This window comes from Aotus nancymaae, unplaced genomic scaffold, assembly GCF_030222135.1.
Source record: "Aotus nancymaae isolate 86718 unplaced genomic scaffold, 86718_ANA_hifiasm-v0.15.2.pri h1tg000062l, whole genome shotgun sequence".
Classification (NCBI taxonomy): Eukaryota; Metazoa; Chordata; class Mammalia; order Primates; family Aotidae; genus Aotus; species Aotus nancymaae.
This window is the reverse complement of record NW_026988476.1, coordinates 5,134,565-5,155,188: the sequence shown is the minus strand read 5'-3', so window position 1 is coordinate 5,155,188 and position 20,624 is coordinate 5,134,565. Positions and strand designations below refer to the sequence as shown.

The following is a 20,624-nucleotide window of genomic DNA, read 5'->3' as shown; positions in this document are numbered from 1 at the left end:
ATTTACTTTGAAAATACTGTTACTGTGTTGAAACAAAAGGTCACTTGTCAAATCTGTGGTGCCTTTTCATATTTAAAGTGTTGTTGTCTCTGATCTTAAAATGTTAGTCTTGCCTTCTTACAGCAAGGTTATCTTACATGTTTTTGCCAGTATGCTAGCTGGCATAAAGCTGAGCCCACAAATAACTGAATACCTATTTATTTGAGTATACTAGTTGGAATTTTAAAGTTTTTAGTACAGTTTTAATTAATTTGGTTGATTCTGCAGCCACACTAATGAATAAGGCTGTAATATGATACTTTTGAATACTGAGGAGGTTAAGCAGGATATTAGTAATATCTAGATATTTCGAAACTAATTAGAAATATGTAGGGTTTAATCCATGGATTTTGTGTCTATAATTTTCTTTCTAAAGATTTTTATGACTGGGCTCAGTGGCTCATGCCTATAATCCCAGCACTTAGAGAGACTGAGGCAGGAGGACTGTTTGAGGCCAGGAGTTCGAAACCAGCCCAAGCAACATGGCAAAAAACCATCTCTACAAAAAAAAAAAAAAAAAAGAAAAATTAGCCAGGCATGGTGGTATTTACCTGTAGTCCCAGCTACTTGGGAGGTCGAGGTTAGAGGATTGCTTGAGACTGGGAGGCAGAAATGGCAGTGAGACAAGATCATGCCACTGCACTCCAGCCTGGGCAACAGAGACCCTATCTAAAAAAGAAAAAAGAAAGACTTTTATTTGTATTACATATATCTTAATAATGGATTTAGTCTTCAGTAAGAATCTAGTGATTATTATCTTGTGATTATTTAGGCTGACCTGTTATCTTGTGATAATAGGTCAAATGCCGGTTGGAGAAATAATAAGGTCTGGTTCTGTAGTCCATAAAGGGTCTCAGAACAGTTAAAAATGAAACAGTTAAAAATTCTTTTTGACCCGGCATGGTTGCTCATGCCTGTAATCCCAGCACTTTGGGAGGTCAAGGTGGAAGCATTGTTTGAACCCAGGAGTTTGAGGCCAGCCTCGGCAACATAGCAAGACCCTGTATCTACTAAAAATAATAAATTTCAAAAAAGAGACATTCTTTGAGCTACATTGACCTATTTCTCTAAAAAAGTGAGGAATTATAAACAAAGCATTCTTTTTCTGACTTTTCTCATTGACAAGTAATCAACATAATTCACAGTCTTTTTGTATAAATAGCTGACTTGCTTGAGTGCTCTGGTTTCTTCCACTTAAAATGAGGTATCACATAACCTTAATTTAAGATTCTTTGTTTTTTAACTCTAAACTTCAAATTAAGCAGTTCACCGTTAGAAAATATTGAATGAATTGTCCAAGATAGTGTTGTTGTTGTTGTTGTTGTTTTAATTGAGATGGAATCTCACTCTGTCCCCAAGGCTGGAGTACAGTGGCGTGATCTCGGATCACTGCAGCCTCCACCTCCTGGGTTCAAGCGATTCTCCTGCCTCAGCCTCCTAAGTACCTGGGATTATAGGTGCCCACCACTACACTCAGTTAATTTTTTGTATTTTTAGTAGAGGTGAGGTTTCACCATGTTGGCCAGGCTGGTCTCAAACTGCTGACCTCGTGATTTGCCTGCCTTGGCCTCCCAAAATGCTGGGATTACAGGCATGAGCCACGGCACCTGGCCAAGCATGGTATTTTTTGTAAATATTCTTGTACCTGTATTACAAGAAAATAAAGATTAATGAGGCAGAATGGGGAGCAGATGTGAAGTATGCTATAGATTCAGCATATTCCATTTTTAGAGACCCAAAGAGAGGGTTGGTCTCTTATTTCAAGTAGGTCCTCCTGGGCTTCTAGATCTTCTTTCCCTTTGCCGTTAACTACTTACCTTCTCTCCCAAATACCCGGTAGAAATTCTGCATATGTCTCAGTTTTAGAAAGTTTTACAATTTGCTTTTGTTTTGTTGAATTTTATTTTATTTTTATTTTTTGAGATGGAGTCTTATTCTGTTGCCAGGTTGGAGTGCGGTGGCATGATCTCAGCTCACTGCAACCTCTGCCTCCTGAGTTCAAACAGTTCTCCTGCTTCAGCCTCTTGAGTAGCTGGCATTACAGGTACGTGCCACTACACCCAGCTAATTTTTGTATTTTTAGTAGAGATGGCATTTCACCATGTTGGCCAGGATAGTCTCAATCCCTTGACCTCGTGACCTCGTAATACACCCGCCTCAGCCTTCCAAAGTGCTGGGATTACAGGCATGAGTCACTGTACCCAGCCTGAATTTTTGAGATATAAATTTAACTGGCTACTTAAAATACCTTTTTAGGGGAAGGTATATACATTCCAGAGTAGTCTCATGAGAAGCTATTTCCAGCCAGGCACGGTGACTCACGCCTGTAATCCCAGCACTTTGGGAAGCCAAGGCGGGCAGATCGGCTGAGGGTGGGAGTTCGATACCAGCCTGACCAACATGGAGAAACCCCATCTCTACTGAAAATGCAAAATTAGCTGGGTGTGGTGCCTATAATCCAAGCTACTCAAGAGACTAAGGCAGCAGAATCGCATGAACCCGGGAGGCGGAGGTTAAAGTGAGTTAAGATCGTGCCATTGTACTTCAGCCTAGGAAACGAGCAAAACTCCATTTCAAAAAGAAAAAAAAAAAACTATTTTCATGTCCAACTTATTACAGATTTATGGCTAATTTATGTTGTGCCCTTACATTGTACTTGCTCCCATTCCATAGTCTTGATTTCAAAGGAGCCTCTCATTGCCTAGGCTTAAAGTTCTGAAATGCCCTTGGGTCAACATAATGGTTCCATTCCCTTCTCTGTAGTAATAGAGTGGAAAATTAGAAAGTATATGGGTTTGAGAGTCACAGTTAAAGTTTTGGCTGTACCATTACTAGTTGTGTGACTGACAGCAAATTATTTAAATCTGTCCCTGGGCAGGGTGCGGTGGCTCACGCATGTATAGCACTTTGGGAGGCCAAGGCAGGTGGATCACTTGAGGTCAGGAGTTTGAGCCAAGCCTGGCCAACATGGTGAAACCCTATCTCTACTAAAAATACAAAAATTAGCCTGGCATGGTGGCGCATGCCTGTAATCCCAGCTACTTGGTAGGCTGAGGCAGAATTGCTTGAACCTGGGAGGTGAAGGTTGCTGTGAGCCAAGATTGCACCATTGCACTCCAGCCTGGGCAACGAATCGAGACTCATCTCAAAACAAATCCTGGCTCTGAATTTCATCTTCTAGAAAATGTATAACTTGTGGAGTTGATTGATATATGAGGAGAGACATGCATATAAATTACATATTTAATCTGGCATACATGTGTGCTAATAATAGGACTCTTAATTATCAACTTCCACCATGTTCTCAAATAGTGGATTATAACCTTAAATAGTTTCTATACTCTTGAAGATCCTCTAGCTGGGTCTTAATTCATGTTTCTCTGTTTTTTACATACGCCCCTGTAAACTTTGGACTCCCTAGAACCAAGAAATGGTAGCAAGTAGATATGAAAAGACGTAGACTAAGTCTCTGGAAATCTTTTAGAAGGTGTTGACTTGATATCTTGAGTAACATAAATTTAGCTAAGTACCTATGGGAAGGGCTAGCCTTGATTAGATGGGCAAGGAATGCTACCTGTGGTTTGGGTGTGCTACAGAGTTAATAGTAGCATTGATAATAACTACTACAATTTATATAATTTACTTTTGGGCAATGTCTCTGCATTGCACTGGTTTCCTTCTCCCTAATTCCTCTGTCAGGGAATTGTATTTCTTTCTGTTGGGTTTAAATATATTAGTCCTCAAATTACTGTAGCCCTGTGGGACCTACTGTGGTCACTTGCTTCCACTGATGACTGTCAGACCACTTTAGGCCTCACACCAACTATACTTGGGCTCAGAGTAGACTCATTTACTCTGTATTTGCCCCATGACCACCACCACTGTTGCCACTTAAAGGGCATTCAGCTGGGCTCTGCTAGCAAAGATCATCTCTGTTTCTAACTTGAGAAACCGTGTCATAGGGTCCCTGAAAAGCTTCCTTCATCACTTCCGGGAAGCCTTAGTAATATTATGAGCCCTGATAGATCTGATATCTAAGCTCTTCAAAGGCAGATCTATTTGATTTCTTTCATATTTTTGTACAGTTCATGTTATTCAAGTATAGAGCCTTTTTATCAATAGGCTACATAATTACCTAACAGGTTTTGATATGATTTCCTGTAGTTGTTCCTCTTGAGAAACACTGGTTTATTTCTGCCAGTTAGTGGTGAAAGCCTGCAGTTCTTTAGACATTATTTCCGTTTGCTACCAATGTAGGATTGGTAATTGAGCCTCTTCTCAAGCTTTTCTCTTAGAATAAAACAATGGTGTTTTTTTTTTTTCATTTTAGTAAAATAAACATAAAAATTTTACTATTTTACTCATTTTAAGCATGCAGTTCAGGGGCATTAAGTACATTCACAGTGTACTTAATGTTGTACACAGTATTGTGTAAATATCACCACTATTTCTAGAACTTTTTCATCATCCCAAACAGAAACTCTGTTACCTATTAAGCAATAACTCCCCATTCTACCCTTCCCCCAGCTTCTGGTAACCTTTATTCTATGTTCTTTCTCTATGAATTTGCCTATTCTGAGTACTTCATATAAGTGGAATCATATATTTGTCCTTTTGTGGTTTATTTCACTGAACATAATGTTCATTTTTTGTTTGCTTGGGCTTTTTTTGTTTGTTTTTTGAGACAGCGTCTCACACTGTTACCCAGGGTGAAGCGTAGTGGTGTAATCATGGCTCACTGCAGCCTCAACTTCCCAGGCTAAAGCAATCTTCCCATCTCAGCTTCCCTAGCAGCTGGGACGACTGGTGTGCACCACCACACCCAGCTAATTATTAAATTTTTTTTTGTAGAGTTGTGGGTCTTACTCTGTTGCCCAGCCTGTGTACATGTTTTCAAGGTTCATCCATGTTGTAGCATGTATCAGGATTTCATTCCTGTTTATGTCTGAATGTTCCATTATGTATATATAACATTTTGCTTATCAATTTATCTGTTGGACACATGGGTTGATTCCACCTTTTAGCTATTGTGAATAATACTTCTATGAGCATTGGTGTGTAAGTATCTGAGTTCTTGTTTTCAATTATTTCAGGTATATACCTGGAAGTAGAATTGCTGGGCTGTATGGTAATTATATATTTACTTTTTTAAAATTTATATTTATTTATATATATTTTTTGAGACGAAGTCTTGCTCTGTCGCCAGGCTGGAGTGCAGCAGTGTGATCTCGGCTCACTGTAAACTCTGCCTCCTGGGTTCCAGTGATTCTCCTGCCTCAGTCTCCGGAGTGGCTGGGACTACAGGCATGTGCCACCATGACCAGCTAATTTTTGTATTTTTAGTAGAGACAGGGTATCACCATCTTGGCTAGCATGGGCCTGATCTCTTGACCTTGTGATCCACCCTCCTCAGCCTCTCAAAGTGATATGTTTAACTTTTTGAGGAATTGCCAAACTGTTCTCCACAGCAGTTGTACCATTTTACATTCCCACCAGCAATGCACTAGGGTTCCAATTTCTCTATATTCTTATTAACACTTGCTAATTTCTTTGTTTTTAAAAATATATATATAGCCATCTTAGTGTGAAGTGATATCTCATTGATTGTCTATTTTCTTCTGACAAATGATGCTGAGCATCTTTCATGTGTTTTTTGCGGTTTGTATCTTCTTAGAGAAATGTCTATTTAAGTCTTTGCCCATCTTTGAATTGAGTGTTTGGGTTTTTCTTGAGTTATAACAGTTCTTCATATATTCTGTCATATCTTTGTCCACCTGGGTATCAGGGTAATGTTGGCCTTATGAATGAATTAGGAAGTATTCCCTCTTCTTTAATTTTTTGGAATATTTTGAGATAATGTATGTTAATGCTTCTGTGAGTGTTGAATACAATTCATCGGTGAAGCCGTCTGTTCTTGGACTTTTCTTTGTTAGGAAGTATACCTACATGCATGTATTTTCTGAGACGGCCTCTGCCTCCTGGACTCAAGTGATCCTCTAGCCTCAGCCTACTGAGCAGCTGAGACTACAAATGCACACTACTATGCTTGGCTAATTTTTGTTATTTTGTGGAGGCAGGGTTTCTTTATGTTGCCCAGACTGGTCTTGAACTCCTGACTCAAGCCATCTGTCTTCCTCAGCCTGCTAAAGTGCTAGGATTAGGTGTAAGCTTTCGCACCCAGCCAGTATTCTCTAATAATCTCTTTTATTCCTGTAAAATCAGCAATAATATTCCCACTTGCACTTCTGATTGTAGTAATTGGAGTCTTTTCTCTTTCTCAGTTTTTTAAAAAGAGTGGCTTGAAAAGGACCAAGACTAGGATGTTTAAATTTAATTGAACTTAAGTAAATCTCAGAGGAAATGAGTGATGGTAGAAGATTAGATGCTTTGAGGACTTTGAGTTGATCCACATAATATACATTTTGATGATTCTTAAGCCTTAGGATGCTGTGGAGTCAGTTATTTGTTTGGGTTTGGAATTATTTGTTTATTAAATGGAAGGAAAGATTAAACAACTAAGCCTGGAATGGGCAAGTTGCAGCTAAATCTAAGGAAGAACAAGAATAAGAGAACTGATTGCCTCTAGTACCCTTGCCATCTCTTCTCTCTTACAGATTTTACCACCTGTCACTGCACACTGTCCTCCTCCATGTAGCAGGATATATGGCTGCCAACAGCACCAGAATTTTATCTTACAGATTCCACAGTGGGAGAGAAGGACTGATTTTTACCTTCTAGATTCCAAGTTTAAAAATCTTGGGAAAGATATGTGAGCTCAGCAAAGTAGTGCCCATCCTGCATCAGCTAACTCTGACCACTGTTTTGGGAAAACAGGGCAGCTCTTCTAATAATCATGTGGAAGAGGGTAGAAATGAGAAGAATAAAGTTCCTAGGAGAGTAGGGCTGGTAAATGAGACAGGATATTCACAGTATACCAAAACTTGTTGATGTATGGGATAACCAAATGAATGATACAGTCAGCAGAGTATCTAATCTTGATTCACTTTTTCTCAGAGAATAGAGATTTAGCCCAACAGTAGATATTTATGTACTTAGAATATTCGTAGTTAATAAAACCTTCCCCAGAACTGCTTAAGAGTTGTAGAGGCTCCAGCCTGGCCAACATGGTGAAACCCCATCTCTACTAAAAATATAAAATATTAGCTGAGCGTGGCGGCGTGTGCCTGTAGTCCCATCTACTTGGGATACTGAGGTGGGAGAATCAGGTGAACCCAAGAGGCAGAGGTTGCAGTGACCCAAGATCGCGCACTGCACTCCAGCCTGGGGGATAGAGTGAGACTCTGTCAAAAAAAAAAAAAAAAAAAAGAGTTGTAGAGATACCATAAATATAATTCCAGCAATGTTCTCTCTCCTTTATATTTACTCCCTACTATATCTTACAACTCTTTTTTTTAACGACTTTATTGAGATATATTTCACATACCATAAAATTCACCCATTTAAAACGCACAATTCCAATTTTAAAACATTTTCAACACCTCAGAAACAAAGCTTTGCCCATTAGCAGTCACTGCCTATGGTCCCCCTGTCCCTTATCTTCTCTCTAGGGATTTGCCTATTCTGGATGTTTCATATAAATGGAATTTATGGTATGCAGTCTTTTGTGTCTGGCCCCTTTTCTTAGCATAATATTTTCAAGATTCATAAATATTATAGCATGTATCAGTACTTGATTCCTGTTTTTTTGCTGAATTATATTGTATGGTATATACCACATTTTAAATGATCAGTTGATGGATATTTGGATTGTTTTTAGTTTTTAGCTATTACAAGTAATACTGTTTTGAACATTTATGTACAAGTATGTGTGGACATATATTTTATGTCTCTGGGGTATATAGCTAAAAGTGGAATTGCAGGGTCATATGGTAAGTCTTTGAGGAGTTGTCACACAGTTTTTCAAGGTGGCTCCACATCCTCACCAACACTATTACTGTGACTCTCTTAATAGAGATGAAACCTCACTGGTTACATAAACTCCCTCTAGATAGAGAAGAATTGGATTTTTTGGACCGTACTTCTATAAGTTGAGAGTAAGACAGTCAGTTATCTAGAGCTGAGATGAAACACCAAGGGAAAGTATATACCAACCAAAAGACATGCAGCAGAACTTTGGGGGAATCACTATATATTTTGGTAGTATGAGAACAACAAGAAGCAGGCAAAGACAGAGAAAAAGTATAGTCAGGGAGGTAGGTTAGATGATGAATAGAGAAGATTTTGGACCATAAAAATAGAGGTGGAATTTTTAAATAAGGGGTGGATAATGGTTTACAGACGATTAAGACAACTTTTGGATTTGTTGACCAATAGTTAGATTATTGTGACTTTCTTGGGACAAGTTTTTGTATATGATGACTAAAGTTGTGAGAGTGGTAGGGAAGTGGAGAGACAATGTAAATCGTACTTTTGAACCAGCTGACAGTGAATGGGAGGAGAGGAGACTTCATTGATGTGTGAATAAATCCTGGGAAAAGAGGGTGCAACATTAAAGAGCAGATTATAGATTGATAGGAAGTGGCTATCAATTTATTTTTTAGCCAATGAAATGGTCTTTCTTTTTTGACAGTCTCGCTCTGTTACCCAAGCTGGAGCGCATGCAGTTGCAGGATCTAAATAGCTGGGATTACAGGTGTGCAGCACCACCACACCTGGCTTTGTTTGTTTGTTTTGAGACAGTCTTACTCTGTCACCCAAGCTGGAGTGCAGTGGCACGATCTTGGCTTACTGCAATTTCCACCTTCCAGGTTCAAGCAATTCTTGTGCCTCAGCCTCCCAGGTAGCTGGGATTACGGGTGCGTGCCACCACGCCCAGCTAATTTTTGTTGTTGTTGTTTTTGAGATGAAGTCTCGCTTTGTTGCCCAGGCAGTGCAGTGGCATAATCTCAGCTCACTACAACCTCTGTCTTCCAGGTTCAAGCGATTCTCCTGCCTCAGCCTCCTGAGTAGCTGAGATTACAGGCATGTACCACCACGCCTGGCTAATTTTTGTATTTTTAGTAGGGATGGGGTTTCACCATGTTGATCAGGCTGGTCTTGAACTCCTGAGCTCGTGAACCGCCCACCACAGCCTCCCAAAGTGCTGGGATTACAGGACTGAGCCACCGCACCCAGCCTCAAATTTTTGTATTTTTAATAGAGACAGGGTTTCGCCATGTTGGTCAAGCTGGTCTTAAACTCCTGGCCTCAAGCAATCAATCCACCTTTCTCACCCTCCCAAAGCACTGGAAATACAGGCATGGGAATGGTCTTTAAAAGAAGCAAAATGTCTACAGAGCAGGTTCAGATGCAGATTATCTTTGCTTCACTTTCCTCTTCCTCTTTGGCAATCACTATGCTCCCATATAAGAGGATATTTATAAAAATTGGATTCTTTTTGTTCTTGGAATCTACTTTGGCTTCAGCAATGCCAGGTCTCTCTAGGGAGTGAGAAGAAGAGTCCATACCATGGAGTCTCTAAAAAGCTAGAGATAGATATAAACTTTCTAGGATACTGAAGAGTATGTTTCTTAGCAGAGGAAAACTGAGGATACACAGGAGGAGAAACACAGCGAAACTGGATAAGAGAAGAGGTTACTGGCTGGAAGAGAACCCTTCTGACATAAGAATATGAACAGTTTGAAGGATATGGACTTTTGATGTTGAGAAGGAAGTCAAAGAGTCTAAGTCAAGATCTCTTTTCTCACTTTCTAATATTAAAGTACTGAGACTGGGACTTGAGGAAATCTGTTTTGAGAACCAACAAAAGTTATCTCAACCATAACAGTAAGATGCTAACTTTGAATTCATAGTAAATTCATGGTTTCAAGGCAGGAAGTAAAGAATTTGGAACAAGAGGGAGTGGAAAGAAAGCAGGTGCATGCTGTCTTTTCTAGCATTGAACATTGGCACAATAGAAGTGGGATGAAGGAATATTTTAACTGTGATTGAATGAGTCTAAATTTGTGGCCCATAAAATCCAGATACCGTATGCAAAGTAAAGGAAGCCAGAATAGGGGTGATAGAGTTAGTGAATAGAAAGCTTTCCAGAGATCAGAAATCACAACAAAAAATGTGAAAATAAAAAAGTTATAGTCTGAAGAATTTTAGAATTTAAAATCCACTGATTCACACACCACTCTCCTCTGTAAACACCCTCATAGAAACACTCATCAACAATACTTTAGCAACTATATATGTCTAACGACTAAACAGTACTTCTAGCAACTAAATACTTCTGCCTTTACCTTAATCCAGTCAAGTCGACACCTAAAATTAACCATCACAATCTCATACAAGTATCTTCTCTGACCACAGCAACATGAACTTAGCAATCATTAACAAAGGAAAACTGGAAAATTCACAAATTGTGGGAATTTAAAATACACTTTTAACCAGTGGAGCAAAGAAGAAAACCTAAGGAAAATTAGAAAATAACTTATAGATGAATGAAAACAAAAATATAACATACCAAAATTTTTGGGATACAGCCAAAGCAGTGCTAAGGGGGGAGTTTATAGCTATAAATCCTTACATTACAAAACAAGAAAGATCTCATGTCAGCAACCTAACTTTACAATCTAAGGAACTAGCAAAACAAACAATCCAGAGGTAGCAGAAGGAAGGAAATAATATAATTGTGAATAATCTTGATAAATTGTGTTTTAAAATAGTTTTAAGCTTTAAATCATATCTAATATTTGCTTAAATTAGATGTTACAGATTTTCTTTTTTAATTAAATTGTTGACATCAATCAGCTATAACCTCTACAAACAAAATAACTTTAGTTCAAAGCAATTTGGTTGCTCTGAAATGTTTGGCTATAAAATATCAAATGATTTGCATTTTTAAATGTATCGTTTTATTTCAGGTTGCAGTGTAGGATTTTAGAAGTCCTCCCTCCATCACGTGAAAATGGTTTTGCTAATGGACATGTTAACAGTGTGGATGGAGAAACTATTATCATCAGTGATAGTGATGATTCAGAAACACAAAGCTGTTCTTTTCAAAATGGGTAAGTGATTTTTATTTTTAAATTATTTAATTGTGGTTTAAATTAAACAAATTTAATTTATTTTTAAATTATTTAATTATTTAATTACTCTGTTGAAATGACCTTTTTTCTTTTTTTTTGAGACGGAGTTTCGCTTTTTTCACCCAGTGGCGCAATCTCGGCTCACTGCAGTCTCTGCCTCCCAGGTTCAAGCAGTTCTCTTGCCTTAGCCTCTCAAGTAGCTGGGATTACAGACATGCAAACCATGCCTGACTAATTTTGTATTTTTAATACTGACAGGGTTTCACCATGTTGGTCAGGCTGGTCTCAAACTCCTGACCTCAGGTGATCCACCTGCCTCAGCCTCCCAAAGTGCTGGGATTACAGGCGGGAGCCACTGCCCCCGGCCCCTACTTTTGTTTACTTGATAAATTTCATTCTGTACTTTAACACTCCTTCTCTTTGGTGCACATAGTAAAGAAACACTGTAACTACCTAAACTTCAGACAACTGATGGTCTGTGTCAGCTGAGCGCTGTTGGAGAAAAAGGAGAAAAATCGCACAAACATGTAGTAGCTAGGAATTTAAAATCTCAGCTGAGTCTGCAACTGATTAAAAGTCCTTTTACATGTTTTAGCTCAGTAACCTCTTCTGTTCTCCACAATGGCTATTCTAAATCATTATTCCTCCATTCTGTTCCCTTTTAGGCATCTCAGACTTCAAAATGCTTTCTCTTGCCTGTCTTGTGTCTTTCTTGGTTTCTTATTTTTAGTGAACAGTACCGTAATGTTTAAATAAGAAACCTGATATCACCTACTTCTCTTAATTACTTTGCTCCTGAAATACCAGCATCTATCAAGTTCTTTCTTTCAGAAACTTTTAGTTCTAATTTTCCTGTCATTAACTACTATAGCTATAACTAGCATTTGAGAATTGACTATGATCAGGCACTGTGCTAAGTGCTTTATATGCATTTTTGTCGGTTCTGGAAGAGTGTTGTAATTCTTATTTAACAAGGAAAAACCTGAGACTTAGGAAGGTTAATAGGCTTTGTCAAGGTCATCTAACTAGCACATTGCCTGACAGAATAAATAATTTTTTTTTTCAGGATTTGGCATGTTTTATTAGAGCAAATTTTTAACAAAAGGTGGCTTTTATTTACAGAATTTAATGTGTGTGGGGACTGTCCAAACCACGTGGACTCAAGTTAGGATAACCATTAAGCCTGTTAATGTAGTTTCTTATTTTCAGTTTACATACAACTTTTTTTTTGCTTCACATTAATAAAAACCCCAATATTGTAAATGACAAATAAACCCTCCATCCCTTAATTAAATATACAAACAGCTTGAAAAACATGGAATTTAAATTGGTTTAATCTTGAAGTGTAATCCAATGAGACTGAAAACTAAACATTTCAAGTCTTGTACCAAATAGTAAAATACTCAAAGGCCTTCAGGATCCTTTGACTGATTTACATCAATAAGAGAACCTATTTTTGATGTGGTAAAAGATATGTGCTCATCTCCAATGACAATTTCAAGCTCCTGACAGCCAACCCTGTCGGGGGAGGCCACAAAGCATCATCTTGTTTTGTAATTTCACTGTCATCAATAATTCTCTTCAGTTCTTCCATTACACTCTTGTGCGCATAAGCCTCTTTTCTGATCATGACATCATTTTTGTAATTGCTGTTGTTGGCATATCTAAAAGCTTTCCGTCTGGCCGAAATTCGAACTCCAGAAACTCGTGCCCAAACTTGCCCTTGTGCCCTACGTAGTAGCGCAGGTAGAAATCACTAGCCATAGACATTTTTGTCCCCGGTAAGCCCGCCGAAAACCGTGACAACGTGTCGCCCGGTCTGGCAGTGACGTCATCCCAGAATAAATAATTTTTAGGTGAGTGAATGAAGCATGACATGGTCTTATAAGTCTTTTGATACGTCTCTCTCTCTCTTTTTTTTTTTTGAGTTGTTTTTCTTTTTTTATTTTTAAGGAAGGAATGGAGTCTTATTCTGTTGCCCAGGCTGGAGTGCAGTGATGAGATCATAGCTTACTGCAGTTTCAAACTCCTGGGCTCAAGCAGTCCTCCCATCTCATCCTCCTATAGTCCTGTAGGCTAGGACTATAGGTGCATGCTACCATGCCTGGCTAATTTTTATTTATTTTTTTTGGTAGAGACAGGGTATCACTATATTGCCCATGCTAATGTCAGATGCCTGGCTTCAAGCAATCCTCCCATCTCAGTCTCTTGAAGTGCTGGGATTACAGGCAGAACCACTGTGCCTGGCCAAGTTGCTACTATTAACCAGAAAAATAAATTACTATATTACTTGTTCATGTCTTCTATTAAATATAGGGTTTGGGATGCAAAATTTGTGGGAATTTTTGTTTGTTTTGAGATGGAGCTTTGCTCTTGGTTGCCCAGGCTGGAGTACAATGATGCAATCTTGGCTCACTGCAACCTTCGCCCCCTGGGCTTAACTGATTTTCCTGCTTCAGCCTCCCAAGTAGCTGGGATTACAGGTACCACATCCGGCTATTTTTTTTTTATTATTATTTTTAGTAGAGATGGGGTTTCACCATGTTGACCATGGCTGGTCTCTAACTCCTGAACTCAGGTGATCCACCTGCCTCAGCCTCCCAAAGTACTGGGATTACAGGCGTGAGCCACCGTGCCCAGCCTCTTTTTTAGATTTTAACATGAGTTACCTGCGTATTTTGTGGCTAATTTATAACCTTGAATGCAAAGCATATTAATTCAAAATTTCAATTAGTAAATATTTTGCCTGTTATAAGGTAGCATTTTGAAGAAGACTTCTATTGTGCCATTTATAGCAAGTTTACTACAAAGTATGATTGAATTTGGCCATAGGAGCAATCAGTCATAATTTCCTGACTAAATAGGCTGTGTCATATCCCTTATATACAGATACTTGGAATAGACCCTTGATAGGAGAAAAGTGAACAAGCTGATCAATTATTTTTTTATTTTTTTTTTTTTTGAGACGGAGTTTCGCTCTCGTTACCCAGGCTGGAGTGCAATGGCGCGATCTCGGCTCACCGCAACCTCCGCCTCCCGGGTTCAGGCAATCCTCCTGCCTCAGCCTCCTGAGTAGCTGGGATTACAGGCACGCGCCACCATGCCCAGCTAATTTTTTGTATTAGTAGAGACGGGGTTTCACCATGTTGACCAGGATGGTCTCGATCTCTTGACCTAGTGATCCACCCGCCTCGGCCTCCCAAAGTGCTGGGATTACAGGCTTGAGCCACCGCGCCCGGCCTAATTTTTGTATTTTAGTAGAGACGGGGCTTTGCCACGTTGGCCAGGCTGGACTCGAACTCCTGAACTCAGGTGATCCGCCTCCTCAGCCTCCCAAAGTGCTGGGATCATAGGCATGAGCCATTATGCCTGGCCTATTCACAGGTACTTTTAACTTGTTTGTCTATGATTAAAGAATCTCAGCCTTCACTACACATCAGTACCATAAAAAATACCTACTTGTTTGTGGATTGCTACTGCTATATCTAGACACCATCAGGTATCAGGAAGGGTGAAACATAGCCATCTTTGGACCTTTATTATTTCCAAAATAATTCCCTAATTTTAAAAAATTATCTAATTTGAGTAATAAATTGACTTCTAGGTAATTTTCCCTGCCAACAAAACATAATCTGGATTTTCTCATGTTTTAGTAGGTTGTTTAAAGAAAATGGAAGGGAACAAGTACTTATTGGACATTTTCATGTTAGGCTTATAACAACATTCAAATTGTTTTATTCCTTAGAATCATTCTATAATGGTAGATGGACATATCCTCATATCACTTAGTAGAAATGAAAGTTTGGAGTTAGGAAATTTGCCCAGCATCACATAGCTCATTATGTCTACAAGATACACTAAGTGTTGTCAAGATGTCAGTTCTTCCCATCTTGATCTATAGGCTTATCCCTACGTAATGTGTAGGTTCAGTCCATTCCCAATCAAAATCCCCACAAGTTATTTGGTGGATATCATCAAACTGATTATAAAGTTTATATGGAGAGACAGGGGACCCAGAATAGCCAACACAATATTGAAGAACAAAGTCAGAGAACTGACACTACCTAACTTAAAGACTTACTATGAAACTACAGTAATCCAGAAAGTGTGGTATTGGCAAAAGTATAGACAGATCGATCAATGATCAGAATAAATACTTATGAAATAGACTCACATAAATATAATCAACTGACCTTTGACAAAGCAGTGAAGGCAAACAGTAGAGAAAAGATAGTCTTTTCAGTCAGTGGTGCTGGAAATATCTGGAGATCCACATGCAAAAAAATATAAAAAATCTAGACAGACTTTACACTTTTTACAAAAAAATTAACTCAAAATGGATTGTAGACCTAAGTGTAAAATCCCTAGAAAACATAGAAGAAGGCTGGGCGCAGTGACTCACTCCTGTACTTCCAACACTTTGGGAGGCTGAGGTGGGTGGATCACCTGAGGTTGGGAGTTTGAGACCAGCCTGACTAACATGGAGAAACCCCATCTCTACTAAAAATACAAAATAAGCCAGACGTGGTGGCGCACGCCTGTAATGCCAACTACTCAGGAGGCTGAGGTTGCCGTGAGCCAAGATCACGCCATTGCATTCCAGCCTGGACAACAAGAGTGAAACTCCTTCTCAAAAAAAAAAAAGAAAAAATACAGAAGAAAACCTAGATGACCTTGGGTATGGTGATGACTTTTTGGATATAACATAAAAGTCACAGTCCATGAAAGAAGTAGTTGATAACTTGGACTTCACTAAAGTTACAAACACTTTTATTCTGCAAAAGACATTGTCAAGAGAATGAGAAGTCAAGCCACAGAATGTTTTGCAAAAGACATCTGTTGAAGGATTGTCATCCAAAATATACAAAGAACTCTTAAATCTCAGTATTAAGAAAATGAGGGCTGGGCACCATGGCTCTTGCCTGTAATCCCAATACTTTGGGAGACCGAGGTGGGAGGATTGCTTGAGTTTAGGAGTTCAAGACCAGCCTGGGCAACGAAGTGAAACCCCTGTCTCTATAAAATAATTATCCAGGTATTGTGGTGCATGCCTGTAGTCCCAGCTACTTGGGAGGCTGAATTGGGAGGATGGCTTGAACCCAGGAGGTGGAGGTTGCAGTGAGACAGTTGAGCCACTACACTACAGCCTGGGTGACAGAACCAGACCATATCTCAAAACAAAAACAAAAACAAAAAAAATAAGCAACCCAACTAATAAACGGCAAAAGATCTGAACACATACCTAACCAAAGAAGCCATATAGATGGCAAGTAAGCATATGAAAAGATGTTCAACATCATATGTCATTAGGGAATTGTAAATTAAAACAACAATGAGATATGACCACGTACTTAATAGAATGGCCAAAATCCAGAACACTGAACACCAAGTGCTAGTGCACATGTAGAGCAACAGGAACTTTCATTTATTGCTGGTGGAAATGAAAAATGGCGTAGCCACTTAAGAGGACAGTCTGGCAGTTTCTTACACTACCAAACATACTCTTATATGATGTAGTAATTGCATGTATTGGTATTTACTCAAATGCATTGGAAACTTAAATTCACACAAAAACCCGCACATGGATGTTTATAGTAGCATTATCTGTAATTTCTAAAACATCAAAGCAACTAAGATGTCCTTCAGTAGGTGAGTGGATAAACTGGTACATAAAGACAATGGAATATTCACTAAAAAGAAATGAGCTCTTAAGCCATGAAAAAACATGGGGGAAATTTAAATGCGTATGTACTAATTGAAAGAAACCAATCTGAAAAAGCTACATACTGTGTGATTCCAACTATGACATTCTGGAAAAGGCAAAGCTATGGAGACAATAAAAGGATAAGTGATTGCCAAGGGCTTTCAGAGAGGGAGGGATGAATAGAGCCCAGAGGATTTCTGGGGCATTGAGACTATTGTGTACAATACAGTAGTGCTCCCATATCCATGGGGGATATATTCCAAGATCTTCAGTGGATTCCTGAAACCACAGATAGTACCATACTCTATATACACTATGCACAGATTTCATTTTCCTTCTTCACAATTTCATGAATTTGAAATTTATGTGTTCTCTTTGGCGTGTACACGGTGTATGATATGTAGGACAAAGGGAAGATGCATGTCCTGGGTAGGATGGAGCAGGACGGCATGTAATTTAAAACTTATAAATTATTTATTTCTGGAATTTTTTGCAAGAAGATACCTGTCATTATACATTTGTGAAAACCCATAGCCTATATAACACTGAGAGTGAACACTAATGTAAGCTGTTCACTTGAGTGATAATTATGTGTCAATAAAGTTTAGTAATTAAAAAAGTGTATATTTAATGCCATTTTAAATACTTTTAAATGTGTAACTCAGTGGCATCAATTACATTCACAGTGTTGTACAACTATCACCACTGTTACTTTGAAATAGAAATTTTGTATCCATTAAGCTATAACTGTGCCTTTCTTCCTCCCCCCAGCCCATGGGAACCTCTGATCTACTTTATCTCTGAATTTTCCTATTCTAGGTATTTTAAAGAAGTAGAAATAGGTAATGTTTGCCCTTTTGCACCTGGCTCATTTCACTTAGCATGTTTTCAAGGTTCATCCGTATCATAGCACAATCAGGAACTTCATTACTTTTTATGGCTGAATAATCCATTGCATGTTTATATCACATTTGTTTATCCATCACCTATTGATAGGTATTTGGATTGTTTCCACCTTTTGGCTGCTGTAAATAATGCTGCATTAAATATTGGAATACAGGGATCTGCTTGAGTCCCTGTTTTAAATTCATGCAGGTATATGGCTGGGAGTAGAATTGCTGGGTCATATGGTAATCTATACTTTACTTTTTGAGGAATGCCAAACTACTGTCCCCAGTTGCTGTGCCGTTTTACCTTCTCACCCACAATATCAGAGGGTTCCAATTTCACTATACGCTTGCCATCAATTGTTATACTCTGATTTTTAAAAATTATAGTCATCCTATTGGGTGTAAAATGCTATCTCATGGTTTTAATTTGCATTTCCCTAATGACTAATGATGTTGAATATCTTCATGTGCTTATTGGCCATTTGTATAATTTTTTTTGGAGAAAGATTGTTTGACTTTTTGTTGTTGAGTTAGAGTTGTTGTTGTTTTTAATCTTTTTTTTTTTTTTTTTTTTTTTTTGAGGCAGAGTCTTGGCTTTGTTTGTCCAGGCTGGAGTGCAGTGGCACAGTCTTGGCTCACTGCAACCTCCGCCTCCCAGGCACAAGCGATTCTGATGTCTTAGCCTCCTGAGTAGTTGGGATTACAGGTATGAGCCACTACTCCCAGCTAATTTTTGTATTTTTAGTAGAGATGGGGTTTCACCATGTTAGCCAGGCTGGTCTCAAACTCTTGGTCTCAAGTCATCTGCCTACCTTGGCCTCTCAAAGTGCTGAGATGATAGGCGTGAGCCACTGTGCTCAGCTGAAGTCATGCAGTTTTTAAATAATATATTCTGATCGTCAAAGTTTTAAAAACAATATCTTGATACATTTGAGGGAGCATATTGATTTATATTTATAAATAAAGGTACATTTTATTTAAAAATTGACTTCTTGGCTATTATTTAATAGTACTAGATAAGAGTTTAGACTGCATTTTAGAAACAACATTTTGTGACATATAAAATTGAGGTAAAGAGGATTAGGGTTTTATCTCCTAATCTTTCACTCTGAAATTTTATGTATGTATTGTATGTCTGCTTTCAACAATTTTTTCTTTACCCTTCTCTTAATGTTTGCCCTTTAAGAATGGGCTTAGTAATGTTATATTGTCTGCTATTGTTCCTTTGACTCAAAAGTTACTAATAGATTTTTAAAGAAAATTTACATGTGAATATCCTTACAACTTGATGAGACAACATTGTGTGTAATTACTTGATACAGGTTTCCCCTGTTAACAGCCAAATAGTGAAGTTCATCTACAATCACAAATTCTCTGGAATCTGAACTAGATTGATAAGACAGTCCTGACTAAAATATCCACTAGTTTACCATCTGAATTCAGTAGCCAGATATAGGTGAGTTTGTGTACTTACCATCTGAATTCAGTGCCAGGTATAGGTGAGTTTGTGTAGTTGATTTTAGAGTTTGTAAAAGAAACGAAATATGGTATTTGTAGCAGCTCAGTTTAGTATATGAATGATGTTTTCTCATAGTATAACCTGCTATTGTGATTTAAAGCTATCAATGAGGCTGCTGCTTATTTTTTTACAATGGATCAAGTTTTATGGAACCATCTATAAACAGATATTAAAAGTTGAAATACAATATAAAAAATCCTTTATCCTGGCCTGAAAATAGTACATGAATAAGTTACATTTTTGGTTACCTATCCTGTCCTGGTGGTGATTTGCAGGAGCACAAAGGGAAACTATTTTAGAAACAATTGGAATAATATGTATCTACCTTCAAGATATTATATGTGCTTTCATGCAATATATTCTAGCTCTCAATATAACTTGACTAACTGTTAGTAAAATAGTGGAATATGAGTATTATTTTTAAAGAAGCGGACCTGATTGTTTTGCTATTTGTAGTTCCATGGATGGAAACTTAATGTGTGAGAAATAATATTAGCATTTTAAATTTATACATATGTATCTCACCATAAGTAACCACCTATGCTAATCATTTAGTGAGTTGTCATTGTAGAATAGTTGTGAACACAATTTGTTCTCTTAAAAGAACCTTTATGTTGAAAGTATAGGGGGTTTTCTTTGGTCATTTCTGTTGCGCTGATAGAGAAAATTCTTTAATCTTTTGCATTTTTATTGTCAAATGTTCATAATAGGAGAACCAACTTTCATTATGGTAAAATCAAAGTAGAATTAAAATTTACATATATAACTAGGCATACTGAAACGTACATTTGTGAAATTTTGTTAATAAATAATCAGAATGGTGTTCTGATTTTATAAGTACAATATTTGATATTTGCTTGTTATTGTAGAAGTAAACACAGGTCTGTACCTGTTGGTAATAAAATGGTGAGTCACTGTCATAATTGAGATCACTAAAGTCAACTTGATTCAGCTATTTAGGCCAAGACTTTGGGTAGCAAGAAAAATGATTAAAATGTAAGTTCTTTTTAATATTATCCTTGTAGTTTCTATCTTGTAGGTGAATTTGTATGATAAGAAGCAGTTTTTCTTGGTCTCTAGTAATTGTACATCTTTGGGAAGAATGCAATTAAGATTTTATTTTATATAGAATTTTGTGTAAGGATTATAGCAAAGCCCCAGTAAGAATATTTTCACTGATTACAAAAAAATTTATATTTATCTTCACAAATGAATTTCATGGTACAGCAAGAAAAGTAAAAGATAATTCCTTGTACATATAAACTCAGGTTACAGCCTTAAATCCATTAAGGTACGATCTGGGGCTGGGTGCAGTGGCTCATGCCTATAATCCCAGCACTCTGGGAGGCCGAGGTGGTAGATTACCTGAGGTCAGGAATTTGAGACCAGCCTGGCTAACATGGTGAAACTACAAGTACAAAAAATTAGCCACGCAA

The 20,624-nt window shown here is 38.0% G+C and overlaps 1 protein-coding gene and 1 pseudogene across 3 annotated transcripts in view; one reads left to right on the top strand and one right to left on the bottom strand.

The window, feature by feature from the left end:
* Nucleotides 1-20,624, top strand: part of BAZ1A (bromodomain adjacent to zinc finger domain 1A) — a 112,877-nt gene that overhangs the window by 35,591 nt on the left and 56,662 nt on the right. For all 3 annotated transcript variants that reach the window (XM_012468772.2, XM_012468795.2, XM_064365785.1), the window contains exon 3: nt 10,911-11,054. In XM_012468772.2, the coding sequence (XP_012324195.2) occupies nt 10,911-11,054 (144 nt within the window). The remainder of the gene's footprint in view (nt 1-10,910; nt 11,055-20,624) is intronic.
* LOC105728467 (protein mago nashi homolog 2-like) lies at nt 12,135-12,854 on the bottom strand (annotated as a pseudogene).